The sequence below is a fragment of the Equus quagga genome, chromosome 19 (genome assembly GCF_021613505.1).
Source record: "Equus quagga isolate Etosha38 chromosome 19, UCLA_HA_Equagga_1.0, whole genome shotgun sequence".
Taxonomy (NCBI): Eukaryota; Metazoa; Chordata; class Mammalia; order Perissodactyla; family Equidae; genus Equus; species Equus quagga.
Genome location: NC_060285.1, coordinates 44,990,165 through 45,005,254, shown reverse-complemented (window position 1 = coordinate 45,005,254; position 15,090 = coordinate 44,990,165). Strand labels below are relative to the sequence as shown.

Genomic DNA, 15,090 nt, shown 5'->3' with positions numbered 1-15,090 from the left:
CGTGGTAGCATAAATTTCCAGAGAAGTATAACATAAATGACATATCTTATTTCTCCTTTTTATGATGGATTGATTGAGGTTGAATCAACATGGTCATAGACACTGAGATCATTTTTACCCCTCACTATGCCTCTATTTTCTGTAGTACTCTGTTTATGCTACTAATACTTCACCCATCAATAGCACTAATGAGTCTAATGAGACGTGCACGTGTCTGTCTTTCATATCATGATGGGAGCTGCTGGGGGCAGGGATTGCTTCCCAATGGTGTTTGCATCCCCAGACTCTGACAAAGGACATCGCGTCTATGAAGCAATCAGTAAATACATGTGGATTAGATTGCATTGTTCAAACAATTTCCATCAGAGATTTTCATTGACTTGACTCCACTGATTAGAAAAGTGCCTTTATCTATATCCAAGAAAATATTGTGAACATTGAAAACTGTAATAAGACATCGCTTTAATCAAATGAAAATACTGAAAGAGGAAACATTTGTGTCTATTTGTGAGTCTGCATGTGTATTACATACATATCTATACTTACGTCTCTGTCTATAGTTATGTCTAAATCTACATTTAATTTATACGTTTGGAAATCCAAAGTAAATACTTTCTTGATCACTATTGATCATCATAAAATTGAACTAGATTATAGAGAAAATAATTGTACGATATTTTGTGATCACAAAGATAAAGCCCGTATTGTGTACTATTTGTACATAATTATGCAATACTGTCCTATTTTTTGTTTCCATTTGCTCCTCACTCTAGTCCACTTTCTGCTGTTTATTCGTAGTTATCTCTCTGATGTAGGCCTGGTGATGTCCCTTCTTAATTCTAGCTTCCCAGCTTGGCAGAGAGGATCTGGAACGACTTTGTTCCTGTCTCTCCCTCTGTGCTAATAGCTAGCCATGAACCCCATTATACTCCCTGCCTTCTGCCACACGCAACTCGGTGGTCCCCAAACGGGCCACGCTATTTCCAATCTCCGTGACTTTTCCCGGATATTTCCTTCTATCCAAAATGCCCTTTCCTGCTGCACCCTCCTAGAAAACGCAAATCATCCTTAAAGATTCAACACTATCAGTTCAGCTTTTCCTGCCTCCCCAGGCAGGGCAAATCACAGCCTTCTCTGTGCAGTCACACCATATCCTGAGCCTACTTCCATTTCAATACAGCAGGTGGTGTTTTCGTATTTGTTTTCATCTTTGTCTCTCTCCTCTCCTTCTACTACTATAAAATCTTTGAAGGTCAGATCCATGTCTTTGTATCTCTTTATCCCCAGAACAAGGCATACCATCTGGATATAGCAGGTGCTCAATAAATATTTGTAGAACAAATTCTCTTATTTAATCTTCACAACCATGTATGTTTACAAATGAGGATGCTGAGGACTAAAAGGACTGAATTACTTGCTCCAGGTCATACCTCTAGTGAGTGGCGGATATTTTTCTTTCAGTCTAGACTCTTTCATCACTTTGCAGCAGTGTGCCTGTTTCTTCTCCTAGGAATACCAGAAGAGCCATTTATGTTCAGACCCATCCTTGAGAAAATTGAGTTGCTGTGGCTGATCTGATGTGACCCACATCTTCTCTGATGTGACCCATGTCTGCCCTGAGCATTTTTTTCCTACTCTTTTCATGCCTATGAGCACCGCATCACTACTTGAATTGGCTCAGGCTTGGCTCTCATCTTCTTCGTCTGGTTTGATGCATCTGACTTTCTTTGATCTTGATTCAGATTATTTTCTGATTTTTTTCTTTCTTTTTTGATGACAGAGTGTCTGCCTGGTATTGCTCTTCAATAAAATTAGTCAGCTTTCCTATGGGAACTTGCTGACAGCCCTACCTTTCCATGGTACTTCCTGTTCTCCAGCTCATCACCAATGACTATGGCTAGACCAGGCATATTCACTGTTAACCCTTCAGACCTAACATGTTGCAACATGTCTAAAACTGGTTTTTTTAGCTTGCCCTCCAAACCGAACATTTTACACTTCTCCATTTCTGTCCATAGCTTCCCCTTGCCTTGCCATTTTAGAAAAATTCCGTCAAGTCCAAAAGCCATGTAGTTATTGTTTAGTCTTTCCTCTCCATCATCCACTAAGGGAACCAAGGCATCAAGGCTTTGATGTCGGTTGATTTTTCATTCAAATGTATCACTCTGATTCAGCACTCCTTCAGCAACACCTTGTTCTAAAACATTATCACCTCACCGGCTGGTCACACCACAGCCGCTTCCTGTCTCCCGTCCCTACCTACAGCAGCCCACTGCATACCACAGATAAGTTAATTTTCCTGTGACACCACTGTTATTATGTCATTATGCCTGCTGCTGCCTATTTATTGAGACCAAACTCTTCAACCTGATAAGTGAGGTTTCAAACAGAAGAGCTTTTTACATATTTCCTCTGCCTGGATTTGCCCTTTTTAGCTGCTTCCCCATTCATCTGAGTAAACCCTCATCCTTCAACAACCCACTTGAATGTCACATGCTCTGTAAAGCCTTTTGTGAACTAGTCATTTCATCCTTTGTGTTTTATAACATCCACCATGTTATAATCCAGCTAGCTGTTTTTCTGTCTTTCCCCTATATTTTCCGTTCCACTTTTGAGTTCTTTAAGGATAGGAACCAGACTGTGGTCATATATTTCTTTACCAAACACAGCACAATATTTAGCATAGAGTAGGAATTTAATACATATTGGTTAGATGAATGATAGAGTAACATAATGGTGGTTTTCTTCTTTTCTGTGTGTTATTCTCAGCTCTGTGCATTTTACTCACACTTTCTTTTGTTTTATGAAAAACCTCTGCACTATTCTTCAAAAGTTCAAATGTAATATATTTTTTCTGAAAATAGTTCAATAAGGGGGCTGGCTCTGTGACCTAGTGGTAAGTTCAGCGTACTCAACTTCACCTGTTGGGTTTCGTTCCCGTGTGTGGACCTATACCACTTGGGGGCCATGCTGTGGCAACCCACATACAAAATAGAGGAAGATTGGCATAGATGTTAGCTCAGGGCAAATCTTTGTCAGCAAAAAAAAAAAAAAAAAAAAAGAAAGAAGGAAAGAAGATAGCTCAATAGAAAATGATATATTCAATATAACTGGAACTGTTTCTATGTAGGCACACGTGCAGCAATTCCAAGAAGTCTCTATACTAAAGTGGGAGGATTCACTGTTACTGTTAACAGTAAACTTACTTAAACAGATTTCAAAGTTCTCCATTTTACCTTATTATGCTGTTTTTTGATAGTGGTAGAATGGCTTATCACCATGTCCTTAAAATAGGAACTAGAATGAAAACTAACTGTTGACTATGCACCGTAAATATATTATTCCCTGCATGCGCATACACAAATGCACACACAACTTTAAAGTTCCTTTAAGGATAGGTCAACTTCTATCTCTTCCATTAAATTTTCTGTGAATAATTCTATTTTATAGTACTTTTTTCTCAAAATTTCTTTGGCATTTCTAGTCTGTAAGAGAAAACTATTATTTTTTCATTGTGGACAGCTATTTTGTTTTATCTTTTATCTCACATCAAAGCCAGGATTTCTTTAACTTTGTTTTTAAACTTTCATAGTCTCAGGTGAGCAGTAGGCGATTAGTCAAGACAGTAATTTTTGCGGTTATTATTATTGTTGTTGTTGAGGAGGAGGAGGAAGAGGTGGAGGGCCCCAGCCAGGCACTGACAAGATAAAATCATTTCTTATTTTATAGAGATATGGGTCTTTATAAAAATTAGCACCTTCTCTACTGGAAGCTCTTTGTAGTTTTGTTAAATTGGTTTGCCTCTGGCTAGAATTTTCTTTTTTTTCTCCTCAGTTTACGATATTCTCTCTTCTGAGCTTTGTGAGTGTTCTTCTATCAGGCTTTTTTTTTCTCCTCTCTCTCTTAACCTATTTTAATGCCTTTTTTCTCAATTACACAGTCATTCTTTCCAACAATGTAGAAAATGAATCTTTTGCTAAAGACTTAACACTGCTAAATTTAAGCACTGCTTCATGAGAGTCGACTGACTAGGCAAAGGGTGTTCTTGTTTTTCTCCAGAAACATGAAGCAACAGATCATGTAGAACTTGTATTTCCTTAAACAAGAAAGTTTCATTTTTTGAAATTTACCTTAGATTTCAATTTTATAATTATGTAGCCATTTCCATATACCATTAAAAAATCATATCTCTAGCAAACCAAGATATGTTTTCTAAATTTTAAATTGCTCAATATATATTTAATGTTGCTAAATACTAAAAATTAGGATTCAAATAGAGCATCACTTTAAGTTCATTTTATACTGTGCCTTTTCATCAGTTGTTTCAGTGACACAATGGAGCAGGCATTCATTATTTGAAGAGTTGAATATGTTTTATCTTCAGAATGGAAATCATATCTTCAACTGGTATTCCTTATAAATAAAAGTGATGATTGGTCAAGTTGAAGTATAATTATATATTTCATGATTCCTCCCATTAATTTCAATATCAAATAGTTTTACTGTGCATTTTAAAATTGAATGAGTAACACGATATATATCTGCTTAAAAGTAACATAAATATTTATTTTGGAAATATGTGATTTTTTTCTTATTGTCTAAATCTAGGCCGTTCGTCTGAGATCTTATCTTTATCTTTGCTTTTTAGTGGACTTAAGATGAGAAATGTAATTGCCAATCTTTTTTTCTTTTTGCTGGGGAAGTTTGGCTCTGAGCTAACATCTGTTGCCAATCTTCATCTTTTTGCTTCAGGAAGATTGTCCCTGAGCTAACATCTTTGCCAATCTTCCTCTATTTTGTATGTGGGTCACCACTGCAGCATGGCCTGATGAGCAGTGCATAGGTTCACATCCAGGATCCAAACCCACAAACCCCAAGCCGCTGAAGCTGAGCGTGTGAACTTAACCACTATGCCACTGGGCTGGCCCCCATAAATGCCAATCTTTTTATTCTTAAGGTCTTGAATCGCAGGGTTCACTCTCCTTAATTTGTCTTGAATTAGGAACTTAATTTGAGAAGAAATACAGTACTAGTTTATGTCATACTTGTCATTTAATTCAAGTTTGAATTTCTCACTGTGGCCTCTTAGGGTCTGGAGCAGCCTTCTGAGACTCAGTGACCTCTCGTGCAGTCCTTGCTACCTCGGTGTTTTTGATGGAACATAGACCATTGATGTGAAACTCTTAGACCAAAAAAAGGACTGAAAAAACTAGATTTATAGTCCATAGACTATAAAAATAAGCTATTAGGAAATAAACCTTACAGTATATATTTGGATGGCTAATTAATATTATCAGTTAAACATATCAAATCATTGAGCAGATGGTGATGTTTCTTTAAAGGCAGATTTAAAATAATACACACATATATGCCCAGTTAACTATTCTTTTCTTAGCATATTTATTCTCCATTTCCATTTTTTAAAATCCAGGATTGGTGTTCTCTCAGCTTGAAATTATGACTCACTCAGAAATAACCTGCTGTTTGTCTGCTGGCTCAAAACTAGGAGGCTCCAAGAATGAGTTCAAAATCAGCTGGAGCGATTTAAGCATTGCCCGTCTTTAATCTCTGTAGCGATACTCCTCAGGTCGCAACTGTCCAGGGGCGTTTTAGCCCTTGTTATCTCTTGCAACTTCCTTTTTCTCTCCCTCCTCCCTCAATGAAGGCAGCAGGCCAGGAGAACTAATAGCTGCCAGCATTTTTGTTAACAAACCCAAGCTGTGTCTTTACAGCAGCCTTCTCCAAAAACAACAGAGAAGTACTTTTTCTTTACAGTTTATTTCTAACACAACAAATCCGCTTTTATTAGAGCAAATACTGATGTCTCAACAGTGTGCTGAATAGAAGTTTCATGATTTTGTCTGTTTTCACAACTTTATGGTAACGGATTATTAAAACCTATTGATCTCCAATTTATGTCCATTATTCTGAATTCACATATACATCCACAGATATTATAGTTTGATGTCAATAATGCCTTTTATTATCTGTTGTGGTTCCCTGAAATTCTTTCAGGAAATAAATGTGTGTGTGTGTGTGTGTGTGCATGTGCGTGTGTGTATTAGAGAGAGAATAAGTGAGAGAGAGAGGGAGAGAGAGAGAAGGAGGTAGGGTCAGGGAGAAAGAGACTGAGCTGTTCAAATGGTACTAGAAATAAATGGGATAAATAGGAAAACTGCACAGGAACCCTGAAATTTACTTAGTATTCTTACATTGAATTTAACTAAAAAGGTTATTTGGGACTGAAATTGTAGTCTTGACCTTGTAGAATGCACAAACAAGCTTACTCAGTTTCATTTATGTGCCCACTCTCCAAATTTGCTTTAACCGCTATTAAAGCACAGAGTCCATTGTTTTTGTCTATTTAGGGCCCATTGTAGCCCATTGATTTTGTTTCATGTTGTGCTCAGATCAACCACCTTCATTTCAGAGTAACTTAAGGGGCATTTTATTTACTGGATTCTCTTTAGAGTTAAGTCTCACCATGTAGGCTGATGAGCATCATCGATTAAGGAACACACATTCTGTTCAAGCTGTCACAGGCGTTCTGTTATAACCATGAATCACCTATGCTATTGCCCCGTCTACTGTATTGCAGGAAAAACAGAGGTTTCTGACGGATGTTCTGCATGAAGTGATGCTGCTTGACGGCTTGGCCAGTTCCCATCCAGTATCACAGGAAGTGCGACAGGCAGCAGATATTGACAGGGTGTTTGACTGGATCGCATATAAAAAGGTGGGAATAGATAAGACCCAAGTGCCAAATGGATATTTCACTATCCTGGAGTAGCCAAACTATTTCATGCTAGATGTTTTATATTCTTCTCTTCTTCCTAGCAGATAGAAATGAACATTCAGTTTAAAAACAGTCACTAGGTTCATATAACTTTACGAGTTAGGGCTTTTCTTTACAAATCAGTACAATGGAGATGAATTTACCAAATGCATAGAAATATTGGAAGTATTAATAAATCTTTGGAGACTTAATATGAAATTGCTGTACAAATGGTGTTATGTAAATGTCAACTTTTATTATTATTAATGAGAGCTGACCTGTATAGTGACAAATTATTTTTCACCAGTGCCCCTTAAATACTTACTTATTTTGATTGGCTGATGCAACTGAGTCAGGGCAGTGGCATGATATGTATTATAGGGAGATATTTAAGGGAGATGAGGGGAATTAAGGATGTTTCCTGGATAATATGCATTATAAAGGAAATTCTAAAGACTAGACTTTGAGTGGCAAAGATTTTGGACCAATGACTAGACAAAAAAATAATGAACACTGTGAACTTTTTACTATTGTTACTTGGAGTAGGATTTTTCCTAATCTCTTTATCCATTAGTTCTTCTAATTTTAACATGCGCATGTACATCTCAGTGTTTAACACTTAGTAGCCATCTTTGGTGTAGATTGAATCACATTTATTGGGATTTTTACATACTTTATTGATTTATAATGTTTTAAATTAAACCAATTTTTTATATTTTTAAATTTTTTCTCAAAAGAAAGATATTTCTGTTATAACTAGAGGTCAAATAATGATTCATCAGAATTCCTTGGTGCAGTGATTTGGATATTTTATTTTTCATTCATGAAATGACTGTCTCAATGATTATTAACATTGTATGCTATAATATATAAAGATGCAAATTATGTTAGAAAATCTCTTTTTTGAGTCACTGATCATCGCATGGGCTCAAGATGGTGTTTTCTATGTTTTACAAAAATAAGTGGGGGCCGGCCAGGTGGCATGGTGGTTAAGTTTGCACGTTCTGCTTTGGTGGCCCAGGGTTCTCTGGTTTGGATCCCGGGTGCTGACCTACGCACAAGCCGTGCTGTGGCAGGTGTCCCACATATAAAGTAGAGGAAGATGGGCATGGATACTAGCTCAGGGCCAGTCTTCCTCAGGAAAAAGAGGAATATTGGCAGTAGATGTTAGCTCAGGGCCAATCTCCCTTAGCAAAAATAGAAAGATTGGAGGTAGGTGTTAGATCTGGGCTAATCTTCCTCAAAAAAAAGAAAAGAAAACCAAAAAAATAAGTACAAGTGTAGAACCATATTTAAAATATATATTAACATTTATTTAAAGCATTAAATAAGTATTTAAAGTATATATTGATTTTTATATATGAGGCTTTTTGGGGAGATTTTATTGGGTGCAATTCACTTCATTCAACTGTATTGATTCTTAAAGTGTAATGCCAACAATCGTTGGTTCAGCTTGAGATGAGCTTGGAGACATGTCTGTAATTATTTCCCTCCTACCACCAATTCTAAAAGACTATTTGTAAATACTAATTTTACTTCAGCATGAATAATATCAGGAAAATGTTATTTTGATGAAATATATTATAGATGTGCTTTTACACATAAATAACCTCTATCCCAGAGCAATTTCTAATTTATTCAAGAAGATTAAGAATTGAAACAGTAGGAAAGAATGAAGATACAATCATTATTATTTTACCCTCTCCACGTTTTTGTGCAAAGTCTTGTCAATTGTGATTAATGAGCAAACTGTGCCACGAAGCTCAGGACCACCATCATAAAGGGTACTGGTTTACTTGTCTCTAGACGTTATTTTTTTTTAATAAATGTTATTGAGGAATAATTGACAAATATAATTATGTATATTTAAAGTGTACAATGTGATGATTTAATATACAAATACATTGTGCAATGATTATGAAGGTCATCAAGATAATTAACACATCCATCACCTCACACAGATAACTTTTTTTTTTGTGGTGAGAATGCCTAAGATCTACTCTCAGCAACTTCTGAGTATACAATACCCTATTATTAACTATAGTCACCGTGCTGTACACTATATCCTCAGAACTTCTTCTAACTCAAAATTTGTACCCTTTGACCTACATCCCCCCAATTCCTCCTTCCCCCAACCCTAGGTGAAAAGTAGTTGCCCAGGTACCTGCTGGCATAGCTGAAGAGTAATCTTCAAATGTGAGTGTGGAAAAAAATAAACATCAGACCAATTTGGCTAAATCTTAGGGACCTCATGTTGATAATCTCTGTAGCAGGCTTTAGGGTGTATTTAGTGTCTTAGTCTAGTTCTCTGATTTGGCTTCTCTCAGGCTCTTCCTAGCTGATGGTTAATATGTGGGTAAGATGCAGTAACTAACTGTGTAAGTGGAATGGGCAAACCATATCATTCTGGGATGCATGACAGGTAATATGGGTAATTGTACAGCCATAAATAACATCAACGGCTAACACTTATTGAATGCTTACTGTGTACTAGGCACTGTGCCAATCTCTTTACATTTATTGACCCATTTAATTCTCATAATCCTCTTATTGGATTGTTGTTTTCATGTTCCTTATTTTAAAAATGAGGACATTGAGTCATGGTCAATCCAAGGATATGTATCCCAGGAAATCAGGTTCCAGAGCAAACAATTTTACCTCTACCATATTTGCCCAACAAGCTTGCTTGGCTGGAGCATTTCTTTGACAAGCACCTCTTATGTCCCAAGCACTGTGTGCTGAGTGCTAGGGATATAACAATCAATAAGACACAAAGGAGAGACAGCATACAAATAAGTCAGTGCAGCAGCATATGAATATTCACAGCAATATTTTCATTTTAAATGTAGAAATCTAATTCACACCATCTTAAGCAATAAAAAGGAATTTGTTGACTGAATAACTGATAAGTCTGAGATTTAGTATTAACTTACAGACTGGTTGACTTCAGGTATTTTAACAATGTCACCAGAAATCCACCTTTTGTCACTTTCTTGGCTCTTTGCCTCTATCAGATTTAATTTCTAGATGATGCTTAGATAGATAGCCCCAAACAAGTTTAGCCTGATAGAGCCCTCAACCTGGTGATCCTAACAGGCTCAGAGAAAGAGTAAACTTCTTTTCTCACACAGAATTTATACTAGTTTCTAAAGGGCTATGATTTGTTCTGATTATGTAATAGATCACCAGTGGCTAATCCATATGTCCATGCAGTGGACAGTCCCTATGGACATTCTGACTGGTTAGCATGGGTCATGAGTTCATCCTTGGTGGTGGAAGAGATAGGCCACATAACTGGCTGGCCCAATAGGATCAAGTGAAATAGGGTTTATAGAAAAACAAACTGATGACTAGAAGAAAGTAATGGATGCCATCCTCAGAATCTTAGGAGTTATGGTAGAAATATGTACAAGATATAATCATGAGAGTAAAGGGTAGAGGAGCGACCAAAAGGCTAACAAGGACCATTCTGTAGAGAAGGCTCAGAAAAGGAGCACAATGGTGATTGAATGGAACATCAAGAAGTTCAACAGGGTACAGAGTAGTGAGAGTTGGGGGCAGTAAACAGGCTGGGGACATAAGCCGGTAAGAACTGGGAAGGCCTCTCATGCAATACGGGAAGTTTGATCTTCACCCAGCAGGTCAACAGGAACCAATGAAGAGTGTCAAGCAGAGGAGTAACATAATTACAATTGCATTCTAGAAAGAATATTCTTGTGTTAGAGATGGAAATAATATGATAGATCTGGACATTTCAGAAAACATTGTAGCAACTAGAGTTGTAGTATACAGAACTTATTTTTTTGTAATGTAGTGTGTAGCTTAATAAAAACTTCTTGCCACTGATCTTCTGTGCTCTCCTCCCTGAAGCTCCCTGTTAGCAGACAACGTTGACCTCTACCAATAAGCAACCTCTTACTGCGCCAGTGCTCAAGTGGCATGTCCTCTCTTGTAATTATTCTCTTAATAATTATTCTAATTATTCCCACTGCTGTTTTTTGTTATTATTTCTGTATAGTAATTTCATTACACTTTAAATAACTTTTTGTATAGAAATGTATTTAGGGGTTGAGAAAATTATAGAGAAATAAAGTTTAGGAACCACAGAATAGATACCAGTTTTTGTGGATTTGAATTTAAGAACTGAGTGTTTCTGAAGAAATATTGAGTGATGTTCAATATGGATAGTCTCCAGGCCAGTATTAAAAGAAAAAAATTAAACTCCTAAAATTAGATATGTGTTTTTAGAATGGGAAGAGAGATAAAAGTGACAGCTAGTCTGTAAAAAAAAGAGTTACATCCCAGTGAAATACAAATTTTCCATTTTAATAGTAGATTGAATATGAGGATACTTTTATCCTAAAAGTGCAGTGGAAACAGGAAAACATTGTCCATAGATAGGAGGACTGCAAAAGATGGATTGAAATAGTCTCTTTGCTCTAAAAGCACCAAGGGAAATAAGAATCAATGACCTAGTGACCTGGTTGATGAAAGTGAGTGAATGCTCATTAAGTTTACATATGATGCAATGCCGAGTTGGAGAGGATTGCTACAAGCTTGAGAGAGATGAACAGATTTCGAAATGACTTAAGCAAAGTTAAAGAGGATCCTTTAAAAACAAGCACTCTTTTCACCAATTCTTCTATCAAGGTTAATATATTTTAGAGACCAAACAAAATTACACAGAATAAAGGAAAGAATTGTCAAGCAGAGAAAAATCTACAAGGGGTCATGGAGAACAAGAATAATAGAAAGAGGTTGGCAGTTCAGCTTGCAAAGCTCTACCAATATATTCCAGACTTAAAGTTTGAAAATCCTTGTAAGGCTAAAGAGGAAAATATATACAACTTCTATCATCTTTGGAAGCGAATATGAAAAGGACAATGAGTGCTTTGCATCTGTTTTCCCTTCTAATACCAGATTTCTCATCCATAACATCACATCAGCCAGGCCATAATTAGCACATGGAGAGAGCAATACCAACTCTTTGTAAGGGATAGGTTGTTTCTATGGGGAAAAATAAAAAGATGGTGCCTTCTTTCAAAAATATAACCAGTAGTAGGTATAAAACATATGAAATGAAAACACTAATTATACTAAGAGTAACAGGGAAGCACATCTATCATTTAAGGAGCGCTTACTATGTACAAAGCATTTTGTGAGATGCTTTGCATATGTTATCCCACTTACTCCTAACAGAAAACTTGGAATGTAGGCATTTTTAACCCCTTTTACTGATAAGGAAACTGAGACTTGAGAAGTTAAGTGATTTCCATAGGGTAAGACACTTAGCAAGTGCACAAGCCAGGATGGAAATCAGATGTGTCTAAATCCAAGTTCTGGGCTCTTATCTATAGCACTTTTCACAAATAAATATATTTCAAGGCAAGTTATAATATGAACCATCTTAGTGGATGGCAACAAGTTCTCAGGCCACCTTTCATCCTCTCTTTCTCCCATCCTATTTTTCAGGAAATCTCATTGTCTCTGCTGTCAACATATTCCCAGAACCTGACCTTTCCTCCCCACCATCACTGTTGCCATTCTGGTCTGAATCACCACCAGATTGCCACATTTAGAAAGATTCCTAAAACCTCTCTGCTTCTAACCCTGTTCCCCTACAGTCTATTTTTGACCAAGGACTCAGAGTGATCTTTTTTAAAACCTAAGCTAGTGCCACTTCTTTGCTCAAAACCCTACAATGACTCCTCACCAAAATGAGAATAAAAGGCAAAGTCTTTACGATGACCCATGAGGTCCTACCTGATGTCTGCTTATCCCATTCTCCCCAAGCTCCCCACAGACTACGGACTCTTATTCTGGCTCTTATTCCTCCGGCTTCACCTCTCAGTACCGTCTGTGTCTTCATTCATCGTACACCTGCTGCATCAGCTCTCTTGATTTCCCTGAAATCCAACTAAAGTCCCTCCCACACTAGGGCCTTTGAAGTGGCTGTTCTCTCTGAAGAGAATGAGGTTACGCTGGATATTGCCATGGCTCCAACTTGTTCTCCTTGAAGCCTTTACTTAAATGTCACCTTCTCAAAGAGATCACCAACTTAAAAAGTCAACTGGCACCCTTACTCTTTTCTTCATTCATTTCCCTTGTTCTGACCCACTTACAGTTTGGTCCTATGGTACAGATCACATTCTGACATAGTGTGCAATTTATTCAATATTATGTTTACTGTATTGTCTGTTCATAGGTATTAGAAAAAAGGGTTGGCACTTGAAATAGTAGTAAAGAGTTTCAGATGTAATGCCATATGAATTCCAGGAGGGGAAGGAAGATTGTATTGCCCAATCATTCTATTTTCTGATGGGTTCTGTCACGTGTGGCCTGACGCCTCAGCCCTGGACCTCATGGGACCCCTTTCCTGTCGCTCAGCTCTTCTCTTGTTGTCTCTGCACTCTCGTGCCTCAGCCACAATAAGCCTCCTGTTCTGCAAGACTTTCCAGGCCGTTCTTCTAAACAGGTCCTTCTGCTCAGTCTTTACTTTCTCTATTCACAGTCTACTTCGTACATGCAGTCAAATGAGCATAGTTGATTACTATTTGTCCTCTTTGACACATTTGTGCACACTTTACTGTACCATCTCTGGCGTATTATATGTGTGATTAACTATGGTGCTTCTGGTCATCTCTGTAGGACAGTTAGACAGCAGCCTCTGGGTCAGGTATGTAATGGCAATAGTACTAGTGGTAGGAATGATAGCATCACTTGTTCTTTGAGGGTCCCTGGACATCCACTTAATTGTCTCATTTAATCTCCCACCTCTGTAAGGTAGATATTATTAGCTTCAATTTACCTGAGAGTAAACAGAGGCCCAGAGAGTTTAAGGATGCTCTCAGGCTCCTGGGTGTCCAGTTAGTGTTCACATCTCATAGTTTCTCACTCCTTGTCTTTCCACGCTACCCTAATACTTTCTTTAACTAATTGCCTATTATGTCACTGTTTCAATAGGAAATATAATTTGGGTTGCAGTCTTTTGTGTTATAAGAAATAAGTGTTATAAAATCTGGGCAGTAATAGTTACCAGGTATGATCATCTCATAAAGAAATGTGAACAAGTATAAGAGACTGAGACAAATTAAGCAAAGAACAGAGAGACAGATGGAGGGAGAGAGAGAGAGAGAGAAAGAGAGATTGATTTAGAAACAATTGGAGATAAATCCTATCAGAAAAAGCTAAACAAGTTACCTACGTCCAGCCTGGAGGATGCAGGGCTGAGAGGTGACTTAATAATTTGCTCTCGCATCTGAATGGTCATTACAGGAAGGCTGTTCACCACTCCTCTGTCAACATCAAGGTTGGAGGAAGACAAATGGCATTAAATTACAGGGAGAAATTTCACTTCTTCCAGGGAAGAACTTCTTGACATAAAGGAAATTAAACACTTCAATATGAACTACTGAGGGTTATGAAATCTTCATTCTTTGGTATTCTTTAAAATAAAACTAAAAATATGCTCCCTAATTAGCAAATTAAGTGGAAGACTACTAAAAAAATTCTAGCTAGATCTTGACTTTATGATATATCATAGTCAAATAATGTGCTAGTGAAACTCATAACTTATTAGAAATTAATGTTGAGTGTACATATTTATGTTGGTATCATTCAATTTCTCCTTTGCTTATAAATGTAGAAGTGTGAATGATGAAAGAAACAAACTACTTGCTTCTTAGGCAAAATGGGAATATTTAGACATACTTCCTATCTGTCTCTGAATAACCTGTTGATAACTAGAAAATCATGAAGACAATGTCCAAGAGAGACCATGTGTTAGTGACTCTTTCTGTTGAGTACTAGGGAGTTTTGTCTTTGCCTTTGACCTTGAATTACTGTTTTTCTAGGCCCAGAGGTGATTTTAAGACGTCATGTAAAGGAAATGCCTTTTTGCCCTTGTAGAGAAAATGCATATGGTGGGAGGAGATGATTTTATTGACATTTTTATGATAAATACCTTTACCACTTACTGGTAAATTATTAATTTGTACATTTTACTGATGGAGGCAAGTTTTCTTCTGCCCATGTATTTGACTGATTCATCACCATTTGAGTGGTTTATTACCTTTTCTTCTTGCTCAAATATTACTATTTAAATACTTAAAACAGCTTGTTTTTTTTCTTCCTGGACACTTGTACTTGTCCTCATTAGCTGTTCCTCTCAGATTTAGCATTTACTTGATAAAATTGAAAGAAAAAGTGTGTACTTAATGAAAATAGGTAGCAAGTTACTCAACAGTGTAAGGAATGGATTAATCCCCTTCAAAGTATTCTTATCTTCTCCTGCTCCTTTTGTGTCTCATTCTTTT

At 37.0% G+C, this 15,090-nt stretch overlaps 1 protein-coding gene across 3 annotated transcripts in view; it reads left to right on the top strand.

The window, feature by feature from the left end:
* TRHDE (thyrotropin releasing hormone degrading enzyme) overlaps positions 1-15,090 on the top strand; it is a 358,131-nt gene that overhangs the window by 217,055 nt on the left and 125,986 nt on the right. For all 3 annotated transcript variants that reach the window (XM_046646029.1, XM_046646028.1, XM_046646030.1), the window contains exon 6: positions 6,599-6,736. In XM_046646029.1, the coding sequence (XP_046501985.1) occupies positions 6,599-6,736 (138 nt within the window). The remainder of the gene's footprint in view (positions 1-6,598; positions 6,737-15,090) is intronic.